This window comes from Apiospora aurea (genome assembly GCF_038362705.1).
Source record: "Apiospora aurea strain CBS 24483 chromosome Unknown utg000007l_segment0_segment0, whole genome shotgun sequence".
Lineage (NCBI taxonomy): Eukaryota > Fungi > Ascomycota > Sordariomycetes > Amphisphaeriales > Apiosporaceae > Apiospora > Apiospora aurea.
This window is the reverse complement of record NW_027117394.1, coordinates 2,265,725-2,281,190: the sequence shown is the minus strand read 5'-3', so window position 1 is coordinate 2,281,190 and position 15,466 is coordinate 2,265,725. Positions and strand designations below refer to the sequence as shown.

The following is a 15,466-nucleotide window of genomic DNA, read 5'->3' as shown; positions in this document are numbered from 1 at the left end:
GATCCGTAGTGGGTGACCTGCACAAGTCCAGTTGGCACTGTGTGGTATCCATCTCATGTGCTAGATATAGCCGTATGCGTCAACCGGATGCAGTGGGGTGGCCTATCGGGGTCTCACTAAAGGCCGTCCTTTAAATGCGATGCCGCGGCCACACATGCATACTCCACAACTGGATGTAGACAGAAGAGAGAGAGAGCGAGAGAGCGAGAGAGAGAGAGAAAGCCGTTGCAGGTAAGACTTACTACCAGTAAGATCTTCCTTCGTACGCACTGCACTGCCGGGCTGCCGAAAAGACCAAGAGTCGTCAAGCGGGTGATGAAGTCGCCAGAAAGGAAGCCGACTTGGCAGGCGTCGCCGAGTTCTGTCATCACGCAGTTGGTGATCTGTGCCGCGCTCTTACGTAGAAGGAGAATCAGACTGCACGGCCACTGTAACGCACCCGGAGATCACATCATACATGCATGGGGGTGTGTGTGGGTGGGAGGTGGCTCATCGCGTCTCTGGTCTCTCGTCAGCTAGCTATTCTGCGCAAGTCCCACTCGGCAGGAATCTCTTAAATTAGATCCTCCGTTGTACACGTACGTGGGCAACTTGGCACCTCCTAGCCTCACAAACGACACGGCACGGTTTTTGAACGGTACTCGACCTTACCAGGACGGCCATAGTATTATGCACACCAATTCCTTACCTCAGACTAGATGAACCTGATGGCATCATGGGGGTCGTGACATAAGGCCCCAAAGGATTGCCGACTCTGCTAGGTACGGGGAAAATGCTCTCTCTTCACGGGAGATCCGGGAAGATGGAACGAACAGGTACCTACCCAGCTCGGAGGTACATGGGATTACCTGGCCACCCCGATGGATCTTGGGCGCCGGGCATGGATTAAATGCCCAAGTTCAGATCAGACAGCCGATGTTTGTTACATACGGGTATTTCACCGCGACAGGTCCCCTTGATATACCCTAGGTATCCTATTTACGTTCTTTCCATCGGTTTCGTTGGGCGCCTGCCATCTGCGCAACTGGGTTCTGGCAGACAGCACTGCTTTGTAATACAGTTCTAACAGACCAAGCCGCGGTGCCGCGGGAGATGCCGTGTGTTGGTGCATCGCGCTGAACCCTCGCGGATCTTTGTAATATCGCTTGTCAAGGACCCTTTTTAATTGACGTTTCTCCCTGTGTACAATAACTCCGGAGTCGTTCCCCTTGGCAACTGCCTACCACATACTGGCGAGACGGCTAAACGAAAGTGGCGGGTTGGATCAGGAGGATCTGATTATTTGTGCCTATATCCATTCATACCTACTACTCTTCACTGCGTTAGTAGCAGGGGAAGAGGGTGATCAAGGGACCTTAAGCGCTGGGTATAATTTCCATCGTCCTTAGGAGCCTAGGTAGGTATGCGACGCACCGCACGCCCCTCATTGTAGGCGAAGGAGAATCGAAATGCCAAGTTTTCGATTGATAGATACATCCATCACACATTCATTGCATGGTGGTGCATGGACTGAAAGGGGCTGTTCCCACTGCTTCTTTCGCCCGCCTTACTTTTGCTTCGGCGGCAAGAGGGTCGTCGTAGTACAGTATGAGAATCATGACAACCATGTATGTACCTGGAACTCTCCCTAGGTCATGTTTGAAATCCAATCGAGGTTACTACCTACCGTACCGCAAATCCAGACGGCAAATCGAACTCAACCCCCAATATATTCAATTTATAAAAACGGTTGAATACAAATAAATCAACGAGGAGCAGATTGAACAACGTCCGTAAATGGATAATAGAGTTTACTTGGGAATTGAGGAGGTTTATTGGCAGTCGACCGCCACCATCATGTGACTTTCGTAGTCAATGAACACGAGAAGTCGCGATAGTGATTAGCCCCACGCGCGTCTGTCTGTCCACCTTCAATCATTTGCCTCAACCTGGTTGGTGGTGAGCACGAGACGAAAAGGGCACGATATCCGCCCGAACAACCTAGCAGAATGAAGCCAAGTAGAGATATCCGTGGTTTCTTCGCCAAAACCCCTTCTGGCGGCGCTACACCCACTACCAAATCAGAAACCATTGCACCACCCAGACCAAATGCGGTGCCGATGCAGCCCACTTCGTCCTCCCCAAATATTCCATCCTCCCCAAATGTCCCGTCCTCGCCCATTACGCCCCAGCGAGCCCGGACCAAAGTACCTCTTAGCCGTGATGACGTAATCCGAGGCTCCGACGACGAGGACTCGGGCGACTCGGACGACTCTCTCGAGTCTCTGTCTGAGATTGCGGCACGCCAACGGAAGCCAGGCCAAGCCCCCCTTGCCCTCTACAGCACCAAAAGCCAAGCGGGTCGCATCTGCTAACTCTCGCGCAGCCCCTGTCGTGCAGACGCAGCCCCAGAAGCACAAGTACGACCTCAAGGCTCTGCTCAAGCATGCACGGGAAGATGATGCCGCAGATGAGAGTGCCAGGAGGGCCGAGGCTCTTCTCAAGCAAGATGACGCCACCAGGAGGGTGAATGAAGGGCCCAAGGGTGAAGATAAGCCTCATCCTACAAACGTGCGGGAAGCGGCCAAGGAGCTTCTCCACGGCGATGAGGAAGGGTCCAAAGGCGACAAACTGGTCAGAGCTATGAACCGGACCACTGGGGATGCTTCCCAACCGCACTACTACTTCTTTGAATTCGAGGCACCCTCTCGCGATGTTCGCCGGACGTCGTTCCCTAGACTGGCGGCGAAGAAGCAATGGAGCTTTCTTGCTGATACATCAACTCGGGAGGAGACTTTCGTTCGTGGCCTGCCAACTGCTCTAGCATCCAAGGGGAAGGAGTTGCCGCCAGAGTTGTATCAGTGGGTCTTAGACGAGGTTTGTTTAGAGAAGAACATGCAGCTACGTATGCAGTACTGCAACCTGATAGCGCTTTGTCGGGAGAATACGCGTCGACTCGTCGATGTCAAACGCCTTCAACAGATACTGGAGAGCATTGGGAGCCGCAAATTTCCTGACGAGAACAGCCAGTGGCACTCGTCACCCGGCTTGGAGCAGCCGTACGGAGAAAGAAATTGGTCTCCGATATCTACGTTCTTGAAGCTACTGGAACGAATGGCACCAAACTTGGCCCCTGACAGTATGATAGGTGCTATCCAAATCCTGATACGCATGAGCCTCGATCCTATCGTCAGCAGAGATATTCGGATACGTATCGATCATTTCTCAACAATCGAAGCTCTTGTGTCAGCACTGCCTGGAACAGGAGAGCAATGGAATAGTTACGTAAGTCAAGATCGTTCGTCAACTCATCTTCGTAAAAGTGTTAACAGCTTCTTAGTGCAGCCAAATATGCTTATATCTCCATGGCGGCGTGGAAAAGACATCACAGCGTCAGATCGCAATATCCCTCCTTCCTCCCTCCACACCCAGATTATGCGAGCTCCGTCGTCGGCTCGCAGCTGCAGCTCTGTTCCGGCAACCTGGCCTAAGTTCCTCACATCCGGACGATGCGCTGACGCGGAAAGACATTCTGGCACGCCTAGATGCGCCTGAATTTATCGTAACACACGAGACGGACTACGAAGAACTCCAAGCCAATGTCAAGCTGCTGAATATGGTGATAGACGACGGGTTATTCTTACGCAGCCCCAACGTCACTCAGTGTTCCACGCCCGCCATGCCTGCCACTCCGTCAAGGATGCCGAACCAGATCTTGCCGTCTTCTGCTACCCTCGCTGGCGGTAGGCTTACCGTCTCGCAGCCACGCAGCAACAGCAGCAGCAGCAGCCCCATAGACACCTCGGCCGGCGACTTTGACAAGTTCATAGATATCCTAACCCGGAAACTCAAGATCATACATGACACCATCAGCGACAACAGCCTCGTATCGCGCAAGGAGGTTAAGGCGGCCATCGATACGGTTGGCAAGCGGCTGGCGCATACAGTGCGCACGCGGCCACCGCCCAAGACCAGCATCATCGACGACTTGATCGGCCACACCAAGAGGGACGAAGACGCTGGGAAGCCCAAACAGAGGGAGTTCATGAAGAAATGGGCCCTTCAGAAGAAAAAGGACGTTGATGCCAATGACGACAGCGATGTTTGAAATAGGAGGCGGAGATGAGAAGAAGGGGGCCAGTACCAACGCATTGTGTAATGATATGCCATATGTCGAGGGGTGGTTTCGCTTATTGTTTACCGAAGTTCTTTTACAGTTCAAGGTCACATAGGGGCTTCCCACAAGGCTATATGCAGAACACTGCTTGATGCTAACGATGTATGAAGCCTTCCGCCATTGCTACCAGGCGGAGCAGAACGCACCAAGCTAGCTAAACTGACAGACAAGAACGCGGTTTTATCTCTCCTACCTGTCGGAGCATGGAAACAAAAGCAGCTCGATTGATCGCATGCCAAACATACATTCTCCCGCCCCCTTGGACACTCTTATTCTGCCTCCTTTGCTATACTCTGTACATGCGCAGTTACCCCCTACCTCTTCCACAATACCAGCTTGGCGCGACGTGCAGTTTAGTAGTGATATATTCAGAAGCTTATCAAGCCTCGGTTTTGCTAGCTTAGTCGAAGAACTTGCGGTTGGGGTTCGGGCCAAACAGCGTCTTCCTCACAGCAGGAAGGGCAGCAGTCTGCAATAATTGCAAACGTTCCTCAAATGTGTTGTTAATAGTAATCTTTCCTTTGCCACCAACAATAATCAAGCCTCCCGCACTATACTCGTGATGGATTGTCAGTTACCGTTCTTCTCATTCCTCTAAGATAGGCGGGCAGGGAAGAGGGTAATATATCACTCACCTCTCATCAGGCAGAGAATCCGCCTTGTCGATGGTGACCTTGACGTCCTTGCCTGTCTTGTCCTTGTACTCCTTCTGGGCGGCCTCGATGGCCTTCTGGAGGACGCTGTAGTCCTTGGGGCGGGCGCGGGCCTGGACGTCGGGCTCGACGAGGGCGTAGAGGCCCTCGAGGAGGAGGTTCTTGAGGACCTCCTTGTACTTGGCTTCGCCTTTGACGGCGTCGACCTGGGGCAGCTGCTTGAGGGCGTTGTCGAAGATGTCGTCGAGCAGCTCCTGGCGGGCGCCGAGGACCTTGAGGCGGGTCTTGTTGGCGACGGTGGAGCGCGTGATTTGCTGCGAGAGCGAGGCCTGCTTGAACTTCTTGGCGTAGGTCGCGTCGATGGCGTCCGTCTCCTCGCGCACCAGCTTCGACTTCTCGATGGAGAACTCCTCGTTCGCCTTGATCTCGATCTCACGTGCCTTCTCGTAGGCCTCCTGTTTGATGAAGGCCGTCATCTTGCGGAGCTCCTGGCCGACCTGGTTGCGGGAGTGCAAATCAGCGCCCGAGTCAGTCTTTCTGAAGTAACATGATCACATGGCAATCTTGTCAGCCTTCGGCTGGGTGCTGGCTTACCTGGTCGTCGGACATGCCGTGGACTTGCGCCATCTTGACGGCTTTCGGGTTGGATGAGGGACTTCGGGGGAGGTTACAGGTTGTATAGCTGCAGAAGGCAAGTGACGAATTACAACGAGGGAAAGGGTAGGATGCAGTAAGCTAGGCGGAAGACCTGCTCACGCAAATTGTCGAGTGGAAGAATAATATACAGCTCAAGGTAGCTTGCCTCGGGGGAGCTATTGTCTCGAAATCGGCTATGGAGTTTTGGAGGAGGATATGGCGTATGTAGTTGTCGTAGGTTGGATGTTCCGTTACAGGGGTGGGTCCGAGTTCAGTGCCGCCGCCTGGAGGTGGTTAGCATGTACAAACACGGGCCTTGGTACTTTGGCTTGGTAGTCAAGGTAGCTTGGAGCTGGCCGCCGTACCAGGTTGCAACCTGCAGGTTGCAGGCCCAAACTGCCCAAGCTCGGATTGCCAATAGCGTCACTGCCCAGACCTCACCAGCACCTCGGACTGCTAGTCAGCCGTCAGCTGCTGCTTTACCTCGCCTATCAAAGCAGGACTGGCTGTTAGCCCGGCGAATCCAGATTTGACGAAAGCATTTCAGTCAAGTCCTGTGTATAACAACTCTATAGGTTGCATTTATCCCTATTCTCGAAGAACTAAGTAAAATCGGACAGATATACCACTTATAAACATATGTATGTAAGTCGAAATAGAACTACGTTCGACCTATCAGCGCGGAGACTGGCGTATTTTCACGGGCGTCTTTCCCATGCTATGCTGCCAAAGATATCCCCTTGACGGCGGCTGTGTTGAAGAAGGATCGTGTTTGTGTTTCCCTAGAGTACCCAAAGCAGCATATGCAGGTGTAGGTTACCTTCTCCATCGACTCTCGTCATCCGCTGTCTCAGCGTGGATAGATTGAGAGAGACACACTGATGATTGAACATGTGCCTACCTACCCAAGCCGAAGGTATCCAACAGAGTCAGCCCAAGTAAGACTCGAATCGGCAGCAACACATTATTAACCTACAACTAGTATGGCCATATGTCGCCCTGTCCAGAAGCCTTGTCCAGAAGCCCTGTCGCTTGATTCGTTAATAAAGTGCTTTGTTTCTGCTTGGCTGGAATGTTGGTCCATGTGGACCCCCCGTTACAACAGCGCTGGTGACATGAACGAGTATCATCCCCGAACACCCCAAGCACCAAGCTTTTATTAATCTCTGATCGCTGGCAATTGCAGCCGGGGAGGTATTGGGGCATAGCGCTTGGTTATTGGAAGCCCAGGGCTCCAATCAATGCCGGAGTGGAAAAGAAGAAGGAGACGACAGACCCATCCCCATGCCACCAAGTCAGGACACTTCCAGCCGTCCGTCCACCTGCCCCCATCAAATACTTGCATCGCTACACCCTAAGAGACACCTTTGTCGCAGGTTATTTATTGTACTTTCGGAGCCTTGCTGTTTAGAAACCACTGCAGCATTTCCGTTCCAGATGCCCGTTTCCTCCCTCTGCTAGACCCGGCATTTGCCATCCAGCCTTCTGCTTCCCCATGATCTTGGAAGATTAGGTACCTGGGAAGTTGTTGAGAACCCTACCAAAAATAGGTGCTGGCTTGGCAACTTAGGTACCGCCCCAAACAACCACCACCACCACCACTACCACCACCGTTCGAGAGACAGGCCATCCCACGCCGCCATTTTGGGTAGGACCCCGGTCCAGCTGCGGCGTCATCGTCCACACCGTCACTCGTCACCCATCATCATTTGATTGCTCTTTTGTCTTGAACTACAACATTCGTTACTGCATACGCTACCTGACCGACGTTGTGCGACAAAGCGCGATACCCCTCGATTGCATTAAAGCAGGAACACCCTCCCCCCCTGCAATTACCTCGACCCGAACGGCGCGCTGAAGAGAAAACACGTCGAGGTTGCGACAACCACGAACAACGACTACCAGTTTGTCCGACTGCCGACGATATCATCACCTCGATGCGAGGCCGTGCTTGCTTTTCATCTGCGACCTTCGCCAGATGACCTAAGAAGTCCGACCATATACTGCTGCAATGGGGTCGCTAGGCGGTTTGTCTCCCGGGGGGAGCATTGCGGTAGGTTTCCAAGCGCCCACCTCCAGCTCAAGACAAGAACCATGGCCTCTAACTCGCATCTCTGCGTCCTACAGATAGGAGTCATAGTCGGCCTCATCTCGACGAGTGTCCAGTCGCTCGGGCTGACCCTGCAGCGCAAATCGCACATCCTCGAGGACGAGAAGGGACCGCACGATGTTCGCCGGCCGCCGCACCGGAGGCGCCGATGGCAGCTGGGCATGGGCATGTTCGTCATCTCCAATATCCTAGGAAGTAGCATTCAGATATCGACGTTGCCACTACCCGTACTATCGACGTTACAAGCAGCCGGTCTCGTCTTCAACTCGATATGCGCCACGATAATCTTGAGCGAACCGTTCACGAGATGGAGTCTGTGGGGTACGTTGCTGGTTTCTGCGGGCGCCGTGCTGATAGGAATCTTTGGCGCTATTCCCTCCCCGGCGCATAGCCTGAAAGAGCTGATGGCTCTCATGGGCCGGTGGCAGTTTATACTCTGGATGTCGTTTCAGCTCGTGCTGGTCGTCTGTATTGCTGTTGCTGTTGATGGTATCGGCTACTTGACCAGCCTGTCGCACAACGCACGGTTTCGATTTGCGCGAGGACTCGCCTACGGATGTATAAGTGGCATCCTATCTGCCCATTCACTGCTTTTCGCGAAGTCTGCCGTCGAACTCATCCTACGAACTATATCGGACGGCGACAACCAGTTTGTATACTGGCAGTCTTGGATGATTGTGCTGGGTCTAATCACCCTGGCCCTGAGCCAGCTGTACTACCTTCATCGAGGTTTAAAGCTTATTTCAACCTCGGTTTTATATCCCTTTGTCTTTTGCATTTACAACATCATCGCTATCCTAGACGGTCTGATTTACTTCGACCAAACCAGCCTTATCACACCGCTGCAAGGCGGTCTTATCACCCTCGGTACTGCCATCCTACTCTCGGGGGTGCTCGCACTCTCCTGGCGTCTCAGCGACGAGCAACATTCGCCTGCTGGTGTCGGGCAAGGCACCTTGGCGCCTGGGCTTGGCCTTGTCGAGGACACGGAGGGCGAAGAAGAATCCCTACTTGATTCCGATGCCTTCAGCGGCGACGAGAACGAAGCGGTTCCCGCCACCTACAACACCTTTGGCCCAGCGACGGCGGCGGAGACAACACCATTAACGGCCGGCCTCGGGCCCATAACACGTTGGACGAACCGTGCCGACATATGGGATGAGCTCGAAGATCAAGGGGCATACCCAAGCTCGCCAAGAAGTGCGCGGCGCTCCGTGACATTACCGACTGGCGTAGACGAAACCACTTCGTTGCTCGGGGGTGGCGGTACCAGCAGACACGTTTCCATTGCCTCAGCGGGTTCTTTTTCGAGTGTAGATCCATCGGGCTTGGAGGCCGGGCTCGGCCAGAGGCGAGCATTCAAGCGGAGGCGGAAGTCTACGGGGTTCCCCGGCTTCAGCGCCCGGCGGCGGGGCCGTAGTAAGAGCACCGCCAACGTTCAGGAAGCGCTGGGCGGGATCTGGAAACTGAAGTGGTTCAAGGGCCGGCCCAGAGCCGCTAGTAGTCAGGGTGCTATAGAGCACGCCGAGTCGAGTGCGAACAACAACAATGACACTCGACGGCCGCCACTCGCGGTTGTGTATAAAGATGACGAAGAAGCGGTGGTCGGGAGTGCGACGGCACAGCAACCAAACGTACAAATTGGTGGCATAGACCCAGCCGGTCCTAGCAGGTAGCTTCGGTTCGCATACCTTCAAAGCAGGGTTTGGATTAGGGTCGGGCGGAGCATTCAGGGGTACAACACACAATTATTGGATTACATAGGAAATCAGCGCTGGAGCTGAATGGAGAAGAAACCATCATATTCCTTTCATATAGCGTTTATTGATGCCGTATAGAATTTGCACGTTTTGCCGAGCGTTGCGGTCATGAACGAAGGGTTGGATGCCTGTTGTAAAGTCGGCTCTTTGCTCCTGGGCTGCTGTCGACGAACGAAAAGACTATATATAGTACAGCGAGAGTAGTCTGAGTTTCTTATGAGTGGATGGCGCTCGCTACATGGCTTCCTACCCCCTGCTTCTGTCCACTCTCATAACGCACTTGCGCAAGACATGAGTCGCCATGCGACCCCGTCTCCTTTTCATCCTACTTTCCCCGCGCCATCATGCAGGCAGTACCTGCGGAAGACTAGGCTGATACAAGCTGCACTTCCGCGTAAGTGTGACGCCGTGCATTGAGTTTACTTTCAAGTCATTCCACTGTCTTAGTCATTTACATATCTCGTTCTAGACTATCTTCCGAGACGAAACGAGGGACTGAAGAGACCAAAGCAATGCTTGAAAGATTTATGGACTTACAGAGGAAGACAACACTGCTCGGACCCATGTTGATTCGTACTGCTTTCACCTAAAGGGAAAGACTCAGGCTCAGGCTGAGGGCAAAGGAATAACCTATGTATGTGTAAATGGGTGTATTGAGATGGAGCACTGGGGAAACGGTAGAGGGTCGGTGTGAAAAGAAAAGGGGCGAGGGGTTAACGTTGGCCGCGAAGCAGCTAATGAATAGTTTGTATGTAGCGTAGATGTATGTAGCCGGTGAATAAAGAGTATAGCTCATGATAATTCTCGCATCACAATTATAGACTCCTTCCCTTCTGATATTTGGGGGTTGATGAGGCCTCCAGATAGAGAGCAGCAACATGATAGGTTTCCAGAGACACTCGGTGTCGTCTAACCTGGGTATTTCCGGCTTCGTATTAAGCAAGGTATTGTTTTATTCCATAGGCCTGCAAGCTTATGGTGTGCAGTTGACGCTGGCTTGTATCGTGGAAGATGAGCTACATCATGCCTTGTGCCATCATCGCCTCAACGAGCGCATCTATCCCCGACGTTGCTTAAGTGGAAGAATCAACACACTCTCTGCTGATCCTGGATTGGTAATACGTTGTTTGGCGTGTGCCCACTAACCAACCAGGACCCCCTAGATGTTCCTCGCCGGCGCGCCGAGCCACATCAATATGTAGAGCCCGTAAGCAAAGCTAGCCGACTTACTTCTTGTCTCTACTCTGCCCCATCAGGCTCAGCGATGGCGTGAGTGGCACTGTATAGTTTCGCAACGAGCATTGCTTGCTTTCTTACAACTCCACATCCCTTTACGCCAAATATAGTGGTGCTTACATGCCATAAAGCTAAGAAAGTAGCCGAGACCCGTCTTTGACGGCTTGGCTTCTCAGTTTTGAAGAAAGAAAGGGGGGGTATCCTTGTGTTGTTACTGGGGCATGAGATATGATGAAGCAATCGTTGCACCTCTGTATGAGACTTATATTTATCTGACTACATGGAATACAAGTCTGATGGCTATATAGTCAAGTGCGTTTAAAAACGAACCACATATGCACAAAAACAGGATTTATTCTGGTCATATGGTTGTATTTCAAAGCTGGGAGTCGTCAACTATCAGCGCATTGCCTGCCATTCGTAAGTATTCGTACATCTCTCCGTAACCCATCGTTTTATACACGTAGTGATAGCCAGGTCTTCTGGGCATAAATATATACAGGTCCTCGACTCTTTACAATAGTAGGGGTCTCTATTGGCCTCGCCAAGGCCAGCCAGTCCCCTGTGCTCATGTGAAACCAATAAACAAGAATATCGCTGGATCGGTGGCGTCCTTTACGCTCCCATCCACCATCTCCTCTTGCTAGTTGTATGCTGATTCTTCATCATGTTCATGCGGCGAAGCTTCTCGCGGCTGCGGGGGTCGAGAAGGCCTGCGTGACCGTCGTCCTGGAACCAGTGGTAGCCCTGCTCGACGCCGCGGCGGTCGGTGCCCTGCATCTTGACGCGCTGCAGGCTGCGGAGGCGCTTCATGCCGATCACGCAAACCCAGATCGAGAGGATGACGCTAACACCCGTGACGGCGCCGAAGCCCCAGTTGGTCTCCTCGATGAAGTTCTCCAGGTTCATTCCGTAAAGGCCCGCAATGAAGGTACCCATGGCCAGGCCAAGCGTACCCACGCTGAACTTCAACTCGAGAAGCATGAGAGCGTTTCGGTTTGCGTCAAGGATCGCCCGGATACTAGGATTTTGTCAGCATGACGTGCTCTGGTGTTGGAAGCAGTGTGTATCACGACTCACATTTCTTCGGTATTTCTGATGCCAGACACCAAATTGCCGGATTCTTGCACAATTTCGTCGCAGAACTTATGGTAGGACTCCAACAGCAACTCGACGTCAGTGTGGTCGTCAGGTGCCCGGTAGATATCGTGTGTCTTCTCAGTCAGATACATGGCGGCAAGATCGTCGTCTGCCTCGAGGAGATCCTCGATAGCGTCCCGCACCAACTTGGCCTTCTGCTCAAAGGTAGTTACCCGCTTGGATAGAATCAGCAGGACACGTAGTTTGTGGCGATCGATATCATCTTCCAGGTCACTGAGGATGCGAATGACGGGGTCGCGGACGGCCTCGAAGTCCGACTCAAGCTCCTGCGTTACAGACTGAAGCACGGCTTCCAGGGCACGGAATTCGTAGGACAGCCCTCCGCTGGTCGCAGGAGCCTTGTTGTGTAGCTTATGGTGTAGGTCATACATGAATGCCGACTGGGGGTACGAGCTCTTGGAACCGTACACATCGAATAGCAAGACTCGGTTGTGAGTAATAAGAACACGGAGGTGGAGCAGGTTCAAGAGGATAGCTCTCTCCCGGACCAATATGTGCGGTAGATTGGACGAATCGATCTTGCGCAGATCACGCGGCAACAGTCCAAACTGCACTGAATATCAGCAACTACCCAAAGGCTCCAGTGTGGACTGGACGGGTGGCGCGCTTGCTTACCCTTGCGACAAGTTCGCTTTTCTTGAACTCGCTGTCTACCAAGACTGCATCGCCGTTCTCATCCACCTCTGTGCAACGTAGCCGGGGCTCGAGGGCAGCCTTTGAGCTGAGCTGTCGGCGCTTATTAAACATGGAGTTGTTCTCCCCCTCGCCGTCGGTTTCGGGTATGTCCTCAGGCTTTAGTTTAGAAGCGGGCGGCTTCCTTGGCCGGTTTCCCCATAACTTCTCTTGCCATGTTTGCTTGCAAGCGGTAGGGTCGGACTGCTGGTCTGAAGAGCCCCATCGCGCCCCATTTTCTGTCGAAAAGAGGGTGGACTGTCTCGGTCGAGGGTTCGGAGAGGCGCGAGGGGTGCGTTTCTGCAGCAGTTGCTCCAGATTGACCAGGCTCGAGTGCAGGCGAGGGCCGTCTTGTCCCAGGGATGCGCAGCCTGTCCTTGAAGGCCTCAGCTGCTTCCTGGCTGCGCAAAAGACTCCCGACGAGTGAGGCCCGAGGTGGCCATGGTTCTGGCTGAAGAAGCTGAGGTTCTCTGTTTGCAGGCGGAGAAAGCGAAGCAGTCCACGAGAAGGCACGGGCAAACGAGCGGTTGCCATCTTGGATACGCGGGAGACGGGCAAGTAACTGATGCTGCTTGGCTATCGCATGACTGCAGCACAACACTGGCTGTCTTTGATGTCGTCCAGCGCGTTTGCTGGCAGCCAAAATCTGGTTATGGCGTCACAGCAGGGGGGGGTTGCATTCGCATAGAAAATTTCCAGCAAGTCCCAGGCGTAATTGATTGCTACTAATCAATTCACAGGCGCCTATCACTCACTGAATGACGGATAAGGCGAGGCGCTAAAACCCACTCATGACGCACGGCCGTTTCCGTTGCGTTGGCGCATCTTCAGGCCCATGAGAAAGCTTGGAAGCTGAAAAAGGTTTGGTCAGGCGCTGGCCTGCCACCGCTGAAGGGGCCCTTTGGAGTTGACATCCGACAATTTTCCGGCATGTAAGTAAGTCCTTGCTTGCACTTACATTCACGACGTCGCGAAGAGCAAACAGCCAGGGCGAGCTTGCAACGCACCTCATACGAGGGGAAAGGGCCGTGGTTCGCTGTAGAAGCCCCGCGGGACGATATCAGTCTTCCGGCACCTCTCAAAGTCAACCTGACCTGCTCGACACCCAAACTCTGGTCAGGAGGTTGCGTAGTTCACGGAAATGTGGCGACTTTGTCTTAAACAAGGAAACCAGTTGGCCTCTACATTATTAGTTGGGGTTCACCCACCAGGCCTCGCCTAGCCAAGCAGGCGACACCCATCGACTGACTAAGGAAACCAACAAATAAAAAGGAAGGAAGGGAAAGAGGGCCTCATATGGAATTAACTCCTATCCGGATTCCGGGCAAGCGCCGCAAGAAGGGTGAGCCACCACCCTCCAAGAAGGCCAAAAGAGACGTAGCCCGCCACCCGGCAATGAAGAAGCACAAGTCGAAACCCAGCAAGCCCAAGGGCTCCTATCTTGAGAGAGAACTCCCTCTCGAGATCCTCGAACGCATCTTCTGGGCCAGCGAGACCGCCAACCTTGCCAAGGCCAGTCCACGAATAGGCCACATGCTCTCTGGGCCTGCCACGCGACGAGCCACCTTCCTCAACGCCTTTGGCCCAACCTGGGATGTTTGGTTTGGATGCCTGAAGTCTGGCCCCGGAGTCAAGAGCTACTACGGCTGGCAAGAGGATTCCTCGCGTTTTGGCGGCAGTCCTGAATTCCAGGTGAGTATGAGCATATCCAACTTACGCTTGATTGCCATGTCTGCTGACCCCACAAAACTAGTCTTCTCTCTTGGAGTACTCATGGGTCGACGTCTCCTTCATCATGGAATGCTGGGACCTCTGGGTTAAGCGCCACGGAAGGGACCGATTCTTCCAGCATGAGAAGCTATGGGGCAGCCCGAATACACCCAACAGGCTAGATTCCAGCGACCCCGACGGTCTTAAGGGAATCACACCGCCGTCGGGCATGGCCTACTTCCTGCATGACTACGACTCCTTCGTGGCCAAGTCAGCACACAACATGACCTATCTCGGCGATCACACCAGCCTGATCGAGGTGCACTGCGACACGGAGATCCCTGAGAAGCTGCTGACAGGGCCCTGGGACGAGGCTGCCGTCCAGAAGCTCTTCTGGCTGGTCCGGGCAGGCGCCCGTCTTTCCGCCACCCAAACTTGGGAGGTGACGCTTGAGGGCTACCATACGGCCTTGTCCGAAGAGACCGAGCCAGCCACGGGCCGCATTAATATTCCCGTCATTCGGCTACTCCTCAAGCTCGGCGGGGCCGACCATTGGCCCAAGAACGTTTTGGCCAAGGAGCTGGGAGATTTGTTCGAGCGGGCAGGTCGTGTTCCAGATGAAGCACGCCTGAAATATCAAGCGGTTTATTATATGATCGCTTCAAAGTGGAGTGCCGAATCATTATAACTGGCCCGCAATGCTTGATCTGTGACGGTCATCGATGCATGGTACCGCTTGCCATGAGCTTGTCAGACCCTTGGGTTATTTAGTACCATGCCACCCCAGTGCTGCAGGGATATGATACCACTGGCGGCTTTCTTTGTAGGAAGCTTCGAGAGCCTCGGACACATCCTGCCGTATCCGACCAGAATGTCACCAGCGTTGAGCTAGTCTCTTTGTACGATTCCACGAGCCAGGTTGATCTATTACACCCTACTGCGACCAAAAGTTATACTGGTTTCCATAATTTGACAGCAACGGTTCCTGATCAGAGAGCACTAGGTGTACAGTGGACGTTTCGGTAGAGGCGGCCTGGTCAAAATATTTGCTAGCTCTCATGTCTCTGTCTCTCTAAGGAGCAACAAGAAGATGCGAGGGCCGACAGCAGAGACCATGCTATGTATCTCCAGCAGAAAATGGCCCATAAACGTCGACCACTGCAGCGTTGGTTGTCAACGCATATACTCAATTAGAGCGCGGCGTTGGGGGTTCAGCATAGGCATATATCAAGATAGAAATGGTGAAATACCACGTTCCCCATTGTGTTTCCCGTGCACTATGGACAGATATACTGCTGTGTTGGGTTTTCCTATTTCGCTAAATGTCCATACTATTCAAGCTAAGAGGGGGTTATGGTAAGCCAGGTGGGTA

General features: G+C 53.3%; 5 protein-coding genes across 5 annotated transcripts; 3 read left to right on the top strand and 2 right to left on the bottom strand.

The window, feature by feature from the left end:
• Positions 1-1,988: 1,988 nt before the first annotated feature.
• Positions 1,989-4,087, top strand: PG986_010957 (uncharacterized protein; the record flags this gene model as incomplete). Its single annotated transcript, XM_066847179.1, has 3 exons — positions 1,989-2,186; positions 2,299-3,264; positions 3,320-4,087. The coding sequence occupies 3 exons, from the start codon at positions 1,989-1,991 to the stop codon at positions 4,085-4,087; spliced, it is 1,932 nt and encodes a 643-aa protein (XP_066696670.1).
• A 469-nt stretch (positions 4,088-4,556) lies between these two features.
• On the bottom strand, positions 4,557-5,472 carry PG986_010956 (V-type proton ATPase subunit E; the record flags this gene model as incomplete). Its single annotated transcript, XM_066847178.1, has 3 exons — positions 5,404-5,472; positions 4,792-5,342; positions 4,557-4,707 (listed from the first exon to the last, which is right to left on the bottom strand). Exons 1-3 carry the CDS (start codon positions 5,434-5,436, stop codon positions 4,557-4,559), a joined length of 735 nt encoding a protein of 244 aa, XP_066696669.1. The 5' UTR covers positions 5,437-5,472.
• Positions 5,473-7,539: 2,067 nt separating this feature from the next.
• On the top strand, positions 7,540-9,231 carry PG986_010955 (uncharacterized protein; the record flags this gene model as incomplete). Its single annotated transcript, XM_066847177.1, has 1 exon — positions 7,540-9,231. The coding sequence occupies one exon, from the start codon at positions 7,540-7,542 to the stop codon at positions 9,229-9,231; it is 1,692 nt and encodes a 563-aa protein (XP_066696668.1).
• A 1,935-nt stretch (positions 9,232-11,166) lies between these two features.
• Positions 11,167-12,918, bottom strand: PG986_010954 (Mitochondrial inner membrane magnesium transporter; the record flags this gene model as incomplete). The annotated part of the gene is made up of 3 exons (XM_066847176.1): positions 11,167-11,572; positions 11,632-12,260; positions 12,328-12,918. The coding sequence occupies 3 exons, from the start codon at positions 12,916-12,918 to the stop codon at positions 11,167-11,169; spliced, it is 1,626 nt and encodes a 541-aa protein (XP_066696667.1).
• Positions 12,919-13,680: 762 nt separating this feature from the next.
• Positions 13,681-14,782, top strand: PG986_010953 (uncharacterized protein; the record flags this gene model as incomplete). The annotated part of the gene is made up of 2 exons (XM_066847175.1): positions 13,681-14,076; positions 14,138-14,782. The coding sequence occupies 2 exons, from the start codon at positions 13,681-13,683 to the stop codon at positions 14,780-14,782; spliced, it is 1,041 nt and encodes a 346-aa protein (XP_066696666.1).
• Positions 14,783-15,466: the final 684 nt, after the last annotated feature.